The 14,977-nt window shown below is 43.3% G+C and overlaps 1 protein-coding gene and 3 non-coding genes across 4 annotated transcripts; all 4 read right to left on the bottom strand.

The window, feature by feature from the left end:
- Positions 1–726: 726 nt before the first annotated feature.
- Ncl (nucleolin) lies at positions 727–10,906 on the bottom strand. Its single transcript, XM_027941761.3, has 14 exons — positions 10,720–10,906; positions 9,431–9,544; positions 7,630–8,125; positions 7,267–7,464; positions 7,094–7,180; positions 6,754–6,895; positions 5,795–5,919; positions 4,852–4,975; positions 3,772–3,929; positions 3,066–3,189; positions 2,556–2,689; positions 1,921–2,047; positions 1,326–1,549; positions 727–1,209 (listed from the first exon to the last, which is right to left on the bottom strand). The coding sequence occupies exons 1-14, from the start codon at positions 10,735–10,737 to the stop codon at positions 1,133–1,135; spliced, it is 2,148 nt and encodes a 715-aa protein (XP_027797562.1). The 5' UTR covers positions 10,738–10,906; the 3' UTR covers positions 727–1,132.
- Positions 1,710–1,847, bottom strand: LOC114097986 (small nucleolar RNA SNORA75). The gene has a single exon (XR_003583651.1). It is a non-coding gene; the product is annotated as a small nucleolar RNA SNORA75 (small nucleolar RNA).
- LOC114097992 (small nucleolar RNA SNORD20) lies at positions 2,341–2,420 on the bottom strand. The gene has a single exon (XR_003583656.1). It is a non-coding gene; the product is annotated as a small nucleolar RNA SNORD20 (small nucleolar RNA).
- LOC114097989 (small nucleolar RNA SNORD82) lies at positions 6,976–7,047 on the bottom strand. The gene has a single exon (XR_003583654.1). It is a non-coding gene; the product is annotated as a small nucleolar RNA SNORD82 (small nucleolar RNA).
- Positions 10,907–14,977: the final 4,071 nt, after the last annotated feature.

The raw sequence follows: 14,977 nt of genomic DNA, 5'->3' as shown, positions 1-14,977 counted from the left end.
TGGTATTTTAATGGGCTGATCAGGTTTTGGGACGTGGCTGCCTTGGTTTAATATTATATCTGTCACAATGCTCACCATCCCTTGACCTGGCATGGCTTTTGACTTCAACTAAAAGCAGAAATGGGTTGGGGTGTAGTGGTGAACACCTGTAACCCCAGGTAGTTAGAAGGCTGAGGCAGGAAAATTGTTAGTCTGTGGCCAACCTAGGCAACATAGCTCAAGACCCTGTCTTTCAGCTGGGGAGAGAAGCAAACAGGAGGAGGCAGTGTTTACTTAAAGCAGTGCCTGAGCAATGTGCATAATGCCAGAATGAGAGGTTTTTTAGTGTATGATGTTGGCAGTGTTTGTTCCACCCTCAGTTCTGAAGTTTCTACTGGCTCACGCATCAGTTACTGCCAAATCCAGAACTGATGCTCTCAACTGCTGCTGATCCTAGGAGATCTGACCAATGAATGTACTCTTACTCCTCTTTCCAAAGAACTTACTCAGGACATGATACTCCAGCCTGCTACAATTGGAAGAAGCCACCAGTCTTGGAATAAACTTTACATGTCAGCACACAGGGCTGCAGAAACTGGCTACCTCACCCATCTCCGCAGCTGTGATACTTGAAAGCAATATATTGATCATTCAATATCAGATATGGTGGTTCTGAGCAATACAGAGCCTTTGTTGCTAGGCTCTTCAGTGACATTCCACAAGAAATATGATTTTAGTAAGTATAAGTCTGGCACCAGAGTTTAGGACTTTTAATTTGTCCTAAAGTCACTGAAGCAAAAATCATAAAACATTCTGCTTTCCTTTACACCCCCCAACGCAAACAAAACAAAACAAAAACTATTTGTAGGAAAAAAACAGTTTTGTACATGGGATGAAACAATATAAATTCAAAACTTACAGATAAGGGTTAGCTCTATCATTCATCTCTTTAAAAAGTTTATATGAACATCCAGTCAAAACCAACAGGGTATCTCCTTTGAAATGTCATCTATGCGGATTTCCGAGTAGACCACGGGACTGTATACCATCTTGGAATGTCCTCAGAAGGCTCTGTCATTGAACAGGTAACAGAGTTAAAAACCCCAGAGTCCTTTCTTTCAAATGGAAGAGGGAAAGACAGGGACAGAAGAAACTATTCAAACTTCGTCTTCTTTCCTTGTGGCTTGTGGTCTCCTCCTCCCCCTCTGCCTCCTCGGAAGCCTCCTCGCCCTGCAGGAATGCAAAACATCATGAAAGGATGGTGCAAAAATGCCCAAAGTGACCAGAAACTGAATATATAGCACAGGCTCAGCAGTCTGTGTGCTATGTGGAGGACCAATTTTTACCTCCAAAGCCTCCCCGGCCTCTGCCGCCGAATCCACCTCTGCCTCCTCGGCCACCACCTCGGCCTCCAAAGCCTCCTCTGCCTCCACCACGACCCCCAAAGCCACCTTCCCCTTTGGGCTTGGCCCAGTCCAAGGTAACTTTGTTTCCATCAATTTCACCATCTTCCATGGCCTCTTTGGCAGCTTTGGCATCTTCTTCACTGTTGAAGTCTACAAAACCAAACCTAAAACACCAAATGAAATCACCCATTATAAAGGAAATACATACTAATAAGTTAACTCCACATGTCACCCCACAGAAAGTAGCCTTGTTCAACTGAGAAAAGATCTGAGTGACAGATCATCCCTACAGAAAATCCTAATTTGCCAGTTAAATCCTAAAATGTCTGTCTCACAGAACAACCAAATACACACCTCAGTAGAAACAGAAGGTAAAGTAATGCTGTTCTGTGAAATGTCTCTTCTTCTCGTGCGAATCCATAAACTGCCACCAGTTGACAGAAAGGAGCTCAATGAGAAGATACATAAGAACCAAATTCTCCACCCAGGACATCAATATGAACAGAAGCAATGCTGCCCATTTCCCATGCCTTACCCTTTGGAGGATCCAGTTTCCCGGTCAGTGACTATCCTTGCACGAACAGAACCGTCAAATGATTCTTTTAAGGTTTCTTCGGTGGTATCTTCAGACAGGCCTTTGACAAACAGAGTTTTTGATGGCTCTGTGGAAGAAAAATAAATTGTGTATTCTATTTTTAAGTCACATTCATATGACAGTAATTTTGTGCAACGTCCAGTATGCTTTAGTACAAAAGCAGTTAAAAGCAACTTAGCCAACTAATGCTTAATTTAAGGCTCCTATCAACAGCCTTTTAAAGTTTATTTTGTATTACCTAAGGACAGTCAAGTTTCTGCCTCACGTCTCAAAGAAAACAAAAGCAAACTGAAGTGTGTACTGCCCACCAGGTAGGAGTCAGTGAACCACAGGCAAATTTGTTGTTCTGAGTTGACATAGCTGGATCAGAACTTGACTATCTAGAGGAATTTTCTTGATATTTCATCAATTATTTCTCAGGTAATCAGTCATCATATCCAGCTATCACTCAGTGATAAAAGAAAAATAGGATCATCTCAAGATTTGTAGAAAAAGTAAAAAATGGCATTAAGTTCATGCAGAGCACCAAGGAAGATACCATTCCCTAGCCACACCACCTTGCCAATGGGACTTACGGCTTCTTGCATTAGGCGATCCCCTGGGTCCTTGCAACTCCAGCCTGATTGCTCTCCCCTCGATTTCCCTTTTATTACAGGAATTTAAAGCTTCTTTTGCATCTTCAAACGAAGCAAACTCTATAAATGCATACCTGAGGATGGACAGCCAATACTTAGCAAGTTAGAAAACACATGGTTTTTCTACTATCAGACAATGCCCCAGGCCTTTTCCCTCAAGCAGGCGCTTCAATTTACACTCATTTGTGCAGCTAAAACCATTCCACTCCTCTGCTGACAGGATCGAACCCAGAGCCTCATGCTTGCTAGGCAAGCGCTCTACCACTGAGCTATAGCCCCAACCACCTTTATTTTAGATATAAAGACACTCTTATAGCCCACTCCTGACAACCAACATACTTATTTCCTTTGTAGCGCTGGGGACCAAATTCAGGGACTCATGTGTCCTAGACAAATGCTATAACCCGAGCTACACCCCCAGGCCCCAAGCCTAACATAAAGACATTTTACCCTTTAGATTTGCCATTTTGGTTCTGGGGCACTTTGATAAAAGTTGCCTTCTCAAATACTTCCTGAAGAGTTTCTTCTGTTGCATTGTAAGAAAGGTTGCTTAAAACCAGAGTTTTTGATTCACCTGCAAATAGAGATGTCATTCTTAAAAATGAAAGTGGTTCCCAGCTACAATTACAGGTAAAATAGCATCCAGTTCCTGAGGACCAACACTTAAGAATGAATGTACCAAGGCTGATGCTAGTGAAAGCCTAATTCTGTCATTCAATGTACTGAGCAGTCATTGTATATTGGTAATGCCCTGCTCTAGTATATTCTTTATTATTTTTTTAAATACTTTTTAGTTGTTGAGGAACCTTTATTTATTTGTATGTGGTGATGAGAAGAACCCAGTGTCACACATGCTAGGCAAGCGCTCTTCCACTGAGCTACAACCCCAGCCCTCTAGTACATTCTTTAATATTTCATATCTTCATAAAACAGTGATATTTTCATAATATATAGGCTGAAGTTACTTAAAACACAAAACATCTAACAAAAGAAGCTAGACTGGCCTACCATTTTTCAATAAAAAAATATTTCAGAGAGCTCAGTAGTTTAATTTGCTGGATCTTCACCCTCCTTGATTACACAATAATTATAAATTTATTAGGAGATACAAACGATTTTCCACCCTCAATTCTATAATAAACCCATAAATTCTTACCACTCCAATTGTTATTCTTTCCACCTCTGTAGTCTTGATTTTGACCTTTCTCTCCAGTGTAGTAGAGGGATACAGATCGACCATCAATTTCTGTTCCCTGCTTTTCTTCAAAGGTTTTCTCTGCATCAGCTTCTGTCTTAAATTCAATATAAGCAATCCTGCAAGGATTATTGAATGGGAAGAACATTAACATGTTTTGCCCTCAACAACACAGACTTTCCTTCAGTTCTGAGCAGTAATATCAAGTTAAACACTAGGAAACACATTAAAGGTTAGGGTTATGGCTCTGTGGTAAAGCACTTGCCTAGCATGCGTGAGGCACTGGGTTTGATTCTCACCACCACATAAAAAAATAAAGATATTGTGTCCACCTAAAGTTAAAAAATAAATATTAAAAAAAAGGTATTGTGTCCATCTACAACTAAAAAAAAACACATTAAGGTGATTATTGTGCAAATACGAAAGCATACACAAAACTGCAACGGATGCTGATGTACACAGGACCACTGTCACATGCAGCCCACATGCTCTTGAGGACCTCAATGCTCAGGACCATACCAATATTGATGGAAGTGATGCATGTCTTAATCTGGACTATCATTATGTGGCATGACTGCTCTTAATACAGAATTATAAGGTAGGAGCACTTCTTACTCCTTCATATGTACATTATCTCATCTTTGAAAACTGTTACAAATTAAGTATAGTATTCCTATTTTATAAGCAGGAAACTGAGCCACATTTATAGGTTAAGCTTGCTCAAGATCACACACCTACAAAACTGGACTATGATTTGTGTCATTAAGCAGGGAAGTGTCTTCTTTTTGGTACTAGGGATTGAACGCAGGGAAGCTCAGCCACTAAGCCACATCCCCAGCCCTTTTTTATATTTTATTTAGAGATAGGGTCTTGCTGAGTTGCCCAGGACCTCGCTAAATTGCTGAGGTTGGCTTTGAATTCATGATCCTCCTGCCTCAGCCTCCTGAGTTGCTGGGATTGCAGGTGTGCACCACTGCACCCAGCTGAAATGTCTTAATAAAAACACAAAACTTTTAACATTCTAAGAGACACAAAACATACCCTTTACTCTTCCCATCCTTGCTGACTAATCTGATCTCCATGGCATCTTCAAACACTTCTTTTAATTCATCCTGAGTGACTTTGTAGGGGAGGTTTTTGGCCAAAAGTGTTCTTGCATCTCGGTCTACATTTAAAAAGAAACCATAAAAATGAACCATGGTATGACCGACAGACCAGAGGAGGAAAAAAACAAAAATAACACTAACAGCACAATTGCATACAAGAAACTTAGATGACAATGTAAAAGGTACTGTTCTAAGTATGGATGTACATCTGTGGCAAAGCACAAATACCTCCATGCTGTCACAGCTGACAACTATCTACACTAAAATATTTAGAATACTAAATCTAGGGTAGATGCTCACTTCTTAAACTAAAATTTATGAATACACAATCTATAAGATGTCCAATCTATAAGGAAAAAACAAAGGACATAAAGAAAATTAGTAGGAATGTATTATAATTTAAGAAAGGCCCTTTATAATTATTGATATGTTGACACAGTAGGAAATACATCTGACCTTATAAATCAAGTCAAAATTCAATGGCACCAAAAATTACCTTCAGACTATGTGTAAAAGTATACATGAAACATAAGTTAATCTTGTGTTTAAGACTCACATTCCACCCACCCAGAACATAACCCCTTCCCCATTCCAAAATACTTCTGGGTCCCAAGTATTTCAAACATCACAAGTTCACTCTGCATATAATTCTTTTCTGAGTAACACTGTTCACGCTTGCCTAAGTCAAGAATCCTTAACAACAAAGGTAGTGCCACATGCACTGCTGTCAACAATCAACACATTGAATTCTCATATTAGGAAGAATTTACGAGAAAAGGTTTTTAAAAAAAAACAAAAACCTGAAAAGTCTATCTCCTGAATCTACATTTGACTTCCTAGACACATTTGGATAATATAATCTCCAACGCTTTACATACCTTTCTTACTGTCTTTTCCTTTTGGTTTCTCTAGTTTAATTTCATTGCCAAAAAGTTTTAAACCAGTGAGTTCCAAGGCTTTTTCCAGATCTTCAGCAGATTCAAAATCCACATAGCCAAACTTCCTTTTAAAGCAAACAATAAAATTACAAGTGATGAGAGCAAAAAATAAAAAACAGACAAACTGTACACATACGAATACCAGCAACATTATAGATAAAGCACCTACAGTGTTAATAAAGTTATGGCTCTGCAAATTTCAGCTAAAGAACAAGATCTAAATACCAATATTTAATATGCAATTCATCTTTCATGTCTTCCTGTGGGTCACACTTATGTTATAACATAGTAATAGCTTACAAAGCAACCTGTTAAAACACTTAGTGTGGAGGTCTAATAATTTTGGCATTTCCAAGAATATAAACATCACATTTCCAAAACTATTCTTAAAAATTATTTTACAGCTGGGCGTGGTGGTGCATGCCTGTAATCCCAGTGGCTCGGGAGGCTGGGATAGGAGCATCACAAGTTCAAAGCCAGCCTCAGCAACTTAGAGAGACCCTGTCTCTAAACAAAATATAAAAAAGGGATGTGGATGTGGTTCAGTGGTTGAACACCCCTGGGTTCAATACTCAGTACCAAAAAAAATTTTAAAAATAAAGAATTGGAGATATAGTGCAGTGGTACATTATCCTAAACTCAATCCCTAGAACTACAATAAATGAATTAATTTCAAAAATTTTAAAATGAATTTGACTTATTATGTAGATTACTTTTATTATTATGTAGATTACTTATTATTATGTCAATTATGTAGGTTTCAAAATTGGGGATTCTGTAATTTAATAATCTAATGGTCCAGTTCATTAATGTATAATCTGTAAGATATTTTTGGATGCCAGGCTAGGGTAACTGGGAAAAAGCACTTGCAGATTCGCATGTAACAGTGTGACATTTACCTAGTTGTTCCAATTCTGACATCCACAGCAGCCAGATCATTTTTCGCAAAAAGTTCACTGATACCAATTTTTAGTTCAAGGGCAGATTTGTTAGAATTCAGGTTTCCAACGAAGAGATTAAAAGATGTAGTTGGTTCTGTGCCTATACAGAAAGTGAACTCTTATTATTAGACTACAAAGCCCGGTACAAATCAAATTCCAGCACAAAAACTTCTACATATAGCACATCAGTATACTGCAAGCTAACATCAGGTGTTTCAGAATTAAGTCCCTTTATAGTTCATCATTTGTGCTATTACTATTTTATCTCACCCGCCTCCCTCCTCATTTGGTGGATTACCTTCTACTTTCTGTTTCTTTGCTTCAGGGGCTGCCTTCTGTTTGGCCATTTCCTTCTTTCGTTTTCCAGGTGCTTCTTTGACAGGCTCTGGAACAACATGCCACATATACTTACTTAAGTACTTTCTTTAAACACAGCTCAAGTCAATATACTTCAGAACCTAGTTTGATTACCTTCTTCCTCCTCCTCCTCCTCGTCATCCTCTTCATCATCATCTTCATCCTCCTCGTCCTCATCCTCATCATCTTCATCCTCCTCCTCCTCTTCCTCGTCCTCCTCAGCCATGCCCTTGTGCTTCACTGGTTCGGCTTTTGGAGCAGCTTTCTTTCCTTTGGCTGGTGTGATCTCCATAGGTTCTTCTTCTTCAGAGTCTGAAAGAGAAGCCAGCCACCATGTCAGAAACTCTGGAAACCTCCCCAAACCAACACGAGTATGGAAAAGCTAAAGAAAAGGAAATGCAACCTTGCCACCATGCTTAATTAAGCTCCATCAAGGTATCTTGCAACAGAACTCCAGAAATTACAAAAAGAACTCACCATCTTCCTCCTCGTCATCCTCATCATCATCCTCTTCATCCTCATCATCATCCTCCTCGTCATCCTCATCATCCTCGTCCTCTGAGGCAGCAGCTGCTGCTTTCATGACTTCTGGTTCAAATTCATCCTCTTCCTCGTCATCTTCATCCTCCTCATCGTCTTCATCCTCCTCACTGTCACCCTCCTCCTCATCATCACTGTCTTCCTTCTTGGCATTCTTGCCATTTTTTGCCCCCTTGGCTGGGGCAACAGCTCCCTTCTTACCAGGGGCTGCTGCCAATGCTTTGCAAGGAGTGGCTCCCTTCTTGCCAGATGCTGCAACTGCTTTGGCTGGTTTAACTGTCTTCTTGGCTGGAATGGCTGCTGCCTTTTTGCCTGAGGTGACAGCTGCTTTCTTGGCAGGTGAGGCAACTGCCTTTTTTGTCAGGGAAACCACCACCTTCTTTACTGGTGCTGTGGTAGCCGCCTTCTTGCCTTTTTTCTGAGGGACGACAACCTTAAGAATAAATAAAAACACTAAATATTTCCACACATTCAAACAGCCACGGTCTTAAAAATTGTTAGATCTTGGCATTGCCTGTGGTTCAAGACTATACCCATGTTAATCTTTAGTAAGATTATGTGTCTTATGTCTGTGATGCCAGAGTTCTCAATGCCAGGTAAAATACTCAAGCATAAAGAATCCTTCCTAACACTTAAAAATATTTTTGAACCAAATGTCTAATTCCTGCATCTTATGCTTTTGAAATCTTAAAACTTATCACTTGTAAAGGTTAATCTAAACCACAGTGAGTGTTTAAGGATTATGCCAAATACACTTAATCATTCAAAACATTACACCCATTAATTTAATCATTTGGGGCTCCCAGAGTGGGTGGTAGTAATATAGAGCTTGATTAATAAAAAGTTTAATTCTTAAGGCCCGAAATAAAAAATAACAAACTTTACAACCCCTGTAAATTATAGGACAAGTGAGCAAATTATAATTTATCTCGTCTTACAAGATGCTTTTTATTAGTTTTAGCAGGTAATTTTATCATACTCCCAAAAAAAACATGTGTGAGGTCCTGGGTTCAATCCTCAGCACCACATAAAAATAAATAATACAATAAAGGTATTGTGTCCATCTACAATGAAAAATATTTTAAAAAATGGAAGCACAACTCTAGGTCAGTTGTCTTTACAGTGAGCAAACTGGCAGAAGAGCTTAAGAGAGCCAACTATTAAGCTATAACTTAAGGAAGATCGTTGCCCTCAATCCAGATACTTAGTGATTGCTTCAAAGTTTATACATAATGGGATAAAGACCAATTATTCTTGCTTGAAATTTAGGAATCTGGAAAGGTTCATGAATATAACATTCAGGTTGGCCACTTACAGAACAAGAGCTTTTCCTTCATTTTAGCATGTGAAGGCAAGAAAATACATTAAAACTGGAAAGATGTAATGATTTAACATACCACACCACACAAAACCCTGAAGAGGGGACTTGAGAAAAAGAAGCCCCTCCCAGATACTGTCTCAAATTCACATTCAAATACATAACCAAATGACAATATGCCAATGAAGAGCTTTTAGCTCCACAAAATCTTTTTGCCAATACCTTCAGATATCCACCACCACCTGCTTTAACTCTCTGATTTTACACAGTATTTTTTTGAGATAGGACCTAAATTGCCCAGGCTGGCGTCTAGCTCAGGATCCTCCTGCTCTCAGTCTCCTGGGTAGGTGGGATTACAAGTGTGTGCCACTGCATTGGACTTTAACTTTACGCAGTTCTGTACTGAGTTGATAAAATTACCTCTTCTCCACTGCTGTCATCTTCTTCATCTGAAGATTCCTCATCTTCACTATCTTCTTCTACCTCCTTTGGGGGAGGAGCCATTTTCTTAGGGTCACCTTGATTTTTACCGGCCTAGAAATGGCCACAATTAAAATATTACATTTCTATCCACATTTCAAGCCATACTTTTTTTTCCCCTGGTATTGGGGATTGAATCCAGAGGAGCTCTACTTTCGAAGCTATAACCCCCGCCCTTCTGTATTTTTTTGAGACAGGGGCTTGCTAGGTTGCTGAGGTTAGCCTCAAACTTGCAATTATCCTGCCCTGGGCCTCCCCAGTCGCTGGCATTACAGGCCTGCGCCACCCGCCCTGCATCGAGCCATTCCTATTTTATCATGTTTCTCCACAGTAATTCAACCATCTCCTTTCTTAGATTCCGTTTTCTATGAGCATAAGTTCACAGTGAACATCAATACTAGCGGCACTGCTAGCAGCGCACTTTTTCTATCAGGTTTGCAAACAAAACCAAACTAAATAAAACCATCATAAATAGGTAAAAAGGGCAACCTTAAGAAGTATTTCTTCCCTTTATCTCAGTTAGGCCCTCTTGTTTTAAAAAGCCAACTAGTTATGCACAGCTTGTCGGCAGTTCTGGCCTTAATTCAATGTGAAGATCTTAAAGGCACCTTGGGATATTACAAATCTCCCTTTAACCGAACTTGGTTCTTCTCATTAACTTCCATTCCCAGACCTATCGGGACCACGTGGGTGCATCCGCCACGCCACCATGTGCCCGCAGCCCAGCGCCTCCTGGTGCCCACCACGTGCCGGCCCGCCGGGCCCAGGCGGAGAGGTCCGCAGGCCGCCGAGCCTCCCACCGAGGCCAATCCTGCTGTTGCCCGCCCCAGGGCCCCGGCCCCTCCGAAGACTCGGAGCCCCACGCGGAGTGGCCCACGTGGCGGGCCGCGAGCCGGGACACGTGCGCCAGGAGGCGGGGCCCAGCTCGCTCCGGTCGCAGGAGTTCAGCCTCATCCCCACGCGCCGAGACGCAGCGCCCCCTCCCCACACCCCGCCGAGGCGTTTCGCCGCCAGTCAGCGGCCTCCCGCACCTGCCTAAGCTCTTCACTTCACCACCCGCTAGCCAAAAGCCGCGAGACCTCCGACCAGTCGCGCGAGACTTCCCGCAGCATGGCGCCCTCGAACGCGCCCGGGACTGCGCGCAGGCCCTCCTCCCCGCGGCGCCGTGCGCGCGCGTCCTTTGGAAAGCAGGCCTCTAGACGTAGCTGCTCGGGCACCAGGCCTCTTACCTTTGCGAGCTTCACCATGATGGCGGGTTATGACGGCGGAGTGTGTGGCGGGCGAGTGGCGCAGATAAACCTAGAGGAACTGAAGCAACGTCGATGGCGGCCCTCGGGTACAGAAGATGCCGGAGCACGTACCCCTAGCTGCCAGCTACAGCTAGAGACTGAGGCGAAAGACTGAGCCTGCCCAGTAATCGCTTCTGGAAAGGCGACGACGGCGCCCCCGTGACTCCGCCTCGACCAACCACCGTTCGCTCCCGTCCTGTGACCCAATCGCGAGCCTCTAACCCAGGACAACGCGGGGCGGGGCGCGGGCGGAGTGGGCGGGCCGAGGCTGTCAGGGAGGGGGAGAAGCTTGGAGGTAGTGCTCTGTGGGCGGAACTCGCTTTGTGCAAGGCCGGCGCTGATTGGCCGGCGTACGCGCGGGTTCCCGAACGTTTCTGCGCTGCCTGCTCTCGCGGCGCCTGCGCCCTCTAACTGGAGTTTTTTGGCGCCGGCTGGGCCCAGAGCGCGGGGGCGACGTAATCGCGCGGTCTCCTATTCCTGGATACTGCTAGGTCCTATAGGCTCGGTCGGCCTTGGAGTTCACGGAGGCGCCGCGCACGGCCCCAGCCTGCGCTTCTCGCCGGGCCTCCAGGCGGCCATGGAGAAAAGGGTTCGCTCTGTGTTCCTGCTGATGAGCCCAAAAGCGCCAGAAGTTCAGGGCCCGCGGAGTTCTCTGGCCTCTCGGGATGAGCGTGGATGAGCTGGGGGCCTGAAACATCCCCTGGCTGCAGGTGATTCCCTCCCGGGCCACGCGCCCGAAGCTGCGACCTGATAGCTGGTGATAAAGGCAGTAGTGTCTGTTCATGAGCAGTGCACAAGCAGCCCGTTTCATACCACTGTATGGGGGGCAAGCTCCAAGGGGACTTCGTGGAGGTGACAGAGCGGGTGGGCCCAGAAGAGGGACGGGGCAGGCTGACCACAAAGTTGGGCCTTTGGCCACCCACAAGTTCCTTCTTAGTTACTTGGTAGTAATGCACCCGTTAAAATGCGGTGGCTGCCAAGTCATTAAGTCAGTAGAGCCAAAGGGAACACAGTCTTTTGAGTTATGCTTTTGCCAGGTACACAGATAAGTTGCCTTGTGGGAATCAGCAATCCAGAGCACGTCCTTCCATAGCTAGGTTATTTCCGGGGCATCTGATTCCTATCTGCCCCCACCGAGCCAGGATACCTGCAGCTCCGGAGGTGTTGGTTAAAAATCGCGCTGGAGGACTGGGGGTAGGCCCCTGATAAGCGCTTGCCTAGCATGCAGGAGACTTCGGGTCCAATCCCCAACATCGAAAACAAAAATCTCTGGAGATCTTCATTCAAGAGGACTGTGTTGGGTTCCTTGATTGTATTTTAACAAGGGCCCAAGGGAATTGTGAAGAGCAATCAAATTACTTTGCAGTTTTTACCAGCACACCCCGAGACTCTATAGGAAACCCACAGCTACCCACTGGCTCTCTGATCAGGGCAGGAGACTGGGATCCGTTGGGTGATTCCACACCCTATCCTGTGGTCTGTGGAGAGCCTCCTGAGGAAGTTCACACTTTGAGCTCTGTGGAATAGGGGCCAGGGGGCTATTTCAGGGGTCGGGAGGTGGCCAGGGACAGAGAATGGCATGAGTCAAAATGTGGAATAAAACCGTCAGGCTTAGGCACTGTTGGAAAGAGCAGGAATGGTGAGCAGTGGGCATGATGAAGTGTCAGGGATGAATTCCACAGTACAGTACTGCTTGTCATTCAGCTCTCAGTGTACATCACCTCCTAAGGGGCCTTCCCCAGCCCTCAATGAAATGTGCTGCCTGGAGACTATCACACTGAAATTGAATCCCCTTAGGTACTTACTTACTTACTCATATACTTTCTTTGCTGTTTGCCCCTCCCCCATCACGAAAACACTGTTCTTTGCATATTCCTGGTGGCTCAAGCATTGCCTTGCACACAGTAATGCTGAAAATTGCTTGCTAAATGCATGAGTGAAGTAGGCAGAAGCAGAGGGAGAGCTGGTACAGCCTGGAGTCAAGTCATGTTGCTTTGGAGTCTGGGGCATCAAGATAGCAATGCCTAATACTTACATAATGCTCCAAGTGCCAGGCTTTATCCCAGCTCTTTGGGGCTGGGGCTGTAGCTCAATGGCAGAGTGCTTGCCTAGCACAAGTGAGGCACTGGGTTCAATCCTTAGCATCACATAAAAATAAATAAAATAAAGGCATGTTATCCATTTACAACTACAAGAAATTTTTTAAAGAAATCATGAATTTACAAATTAATTATGATTCTAAATAACCTGAAAATGTTATCAGAGTTTTACAGAAACCAGGGCATCAAAAGGTAAATTAACTTGTCCAGAGTCACACAGCTAATAAGTGGAAGAGATAGGACATAGATAACAACCCTGATAGAAACAAAAGAATAATAAAATTTCTAGATCAGTTTCCTTTCATGAAGAGTCCTGCCCTTATGACATTCTTTTGTTTACCTCTGTTAGCACAGCAACTGGTACAGTACTGGACACACAACAGATCTCAGCAAACATGAATTGAAAAGTCAGCCAGACACAGTGGTGCATGCCTGTAACCCCAGCAGCTTGGGAGGCTGAGATAGGAGCATACAAGTTCAAATCCAGCCTCAGCAACAGCAAGGCACTAAGCAACTCAGTGAGACCCTGTCTCTAAATAAAATACCAAATAGGGCTGGGAATGTGTCTCAGTGGTTGAATGCCCCTGAGTTCAATCCCTGTTACCAAGAAAAAAAAGAAAAGTCGGTTACAAATATACCACATAAGATTTAAAAAGAAATAAACATAAAAAACCAACTGAGAAACTGCTCTGTTGGACCAGTTTTCTTGTCTGTAATATGGGGGTGATAGTAGTACCTGGCTCTCAGGGTGTGATGAGTGTTAAGTGAAATATTGCACGTTTTTTGTTTTTTGCTTTTGCTGGTACTGGAGATTTAACTAGAGCTCTCTATCACTAATCCATACCCCAAGCCCTTTTTACATTTTTATTTTAAGACAGGGTCTTGTGTGTTGCCCAGGCTGGCTTTGAACTTGAGATTCTGCATCAGCCTCCTGAGTTGCTCGGATTACAGGCATATACCATCTTACTCTGTTTCGTTTTTGTTTTGTTTCTTTCATAACACGATTTCTTTTTTTTTTTTTTTAAGTTGGTGCCTTTTTTATCTTCCACAATTTTTAAATTTCTATTCTTTTAGATATATATGACAGTAGGGTATATTTTGACATTTACACAAACATGGAGTATATCTTATACTAATTAGAACAATTTATTTATTTTAATCCATTTTTTAAGAGCATATAATAAGCTCAGGAGGGAAGATGACTGTTATAGCCTATGGGAAAGAAGGAGGGTTGGAAAGAGAAGAATTGAGATAATCTTAAGTGAGGAAGTTTTCTTGAATGAGGGGTCCCCTGTCCCAGACCAATTGTAAAATAAGGGTAAAGGTGGACATTGCACAGAGGTTCTGGAGAGCAGGATTCTTGTCTGGCTCTGCCTGTGCATAGGTGCTCGGCTCGGCCAGTGAATGGGGTGCACATATGAGAATTAAGGAAATTCTGGTCTGCCCTGCTGGTCTCTTGTCTTTCTTCCCAGGGAAAGGGAAGGAAGGCTGGATAGGAGTTTAGTGGGCAGAGGCAGGAGAGAAGGAATGGACACAGTCTCAAACTCCAAAGGATTGAATTGGTAAGTAAGCAGCAGAAGGAACTGCCTTCAGCACAGCTGACTGCTTTGAACATGTTAATGCCTCGGTCCTTGGATGAGTGAAAATTGTAAATGGAAACCTGCCTGGCCTAAAATGAGTGAGCATATGTGAAATACTACCTTCTTCCACATGATCTTGGGCCTCAGATTTTCCTTTTTTTTTTTTTTTTTAATATTTATTTATTTAGTTAGTTTTTGGCAGACACAACATCTTTGTTGGTATGTGGTGCTGAGGATCCAACCCGGGCCGCATGCATGCCAGGCGAGCGCGCTACCGCTTGAGCCACACCCCCAGCCCTCAGATTTTCCTTTTGTTGTTTGTTTTTTGTGGTGCTGAGGATTGAACCCAGGGCCTTCCACATGCAAGGCACACACTCTACCAACTGAGCTATATCCCCAGTTCTCAGACTCTCGACTTTTAAGTAAAGGTAGTAACTCCTGTTCCTCTATGCCTAGGCACTACGAGTAAGGCAAAGACGATCACACCCACATCCTTTTAAGATTCTGACTCCAAGAGCT

This window comes from Marmota flaviventris, chromosome 11 (genome assembly GCF_047511675.1).
Source record: "Marmota flaviventris isolate mMarFla1 chromosome 11, mMarFla1.hap1, whole genome shotgun sequence".
Classification (NCBI taxonomy): domain Eukaryota; kingdom Metazoa; phylum Chordata; class Mammalia; order Rodentia; family Sciuridae; genus Marmota; species Marmota flaviventris.
The sequence above is the reverse complement of the archived record's forward strand: the minus strand, read 5'-3'. Positions and strand labels throughout refer to the sequence as shown.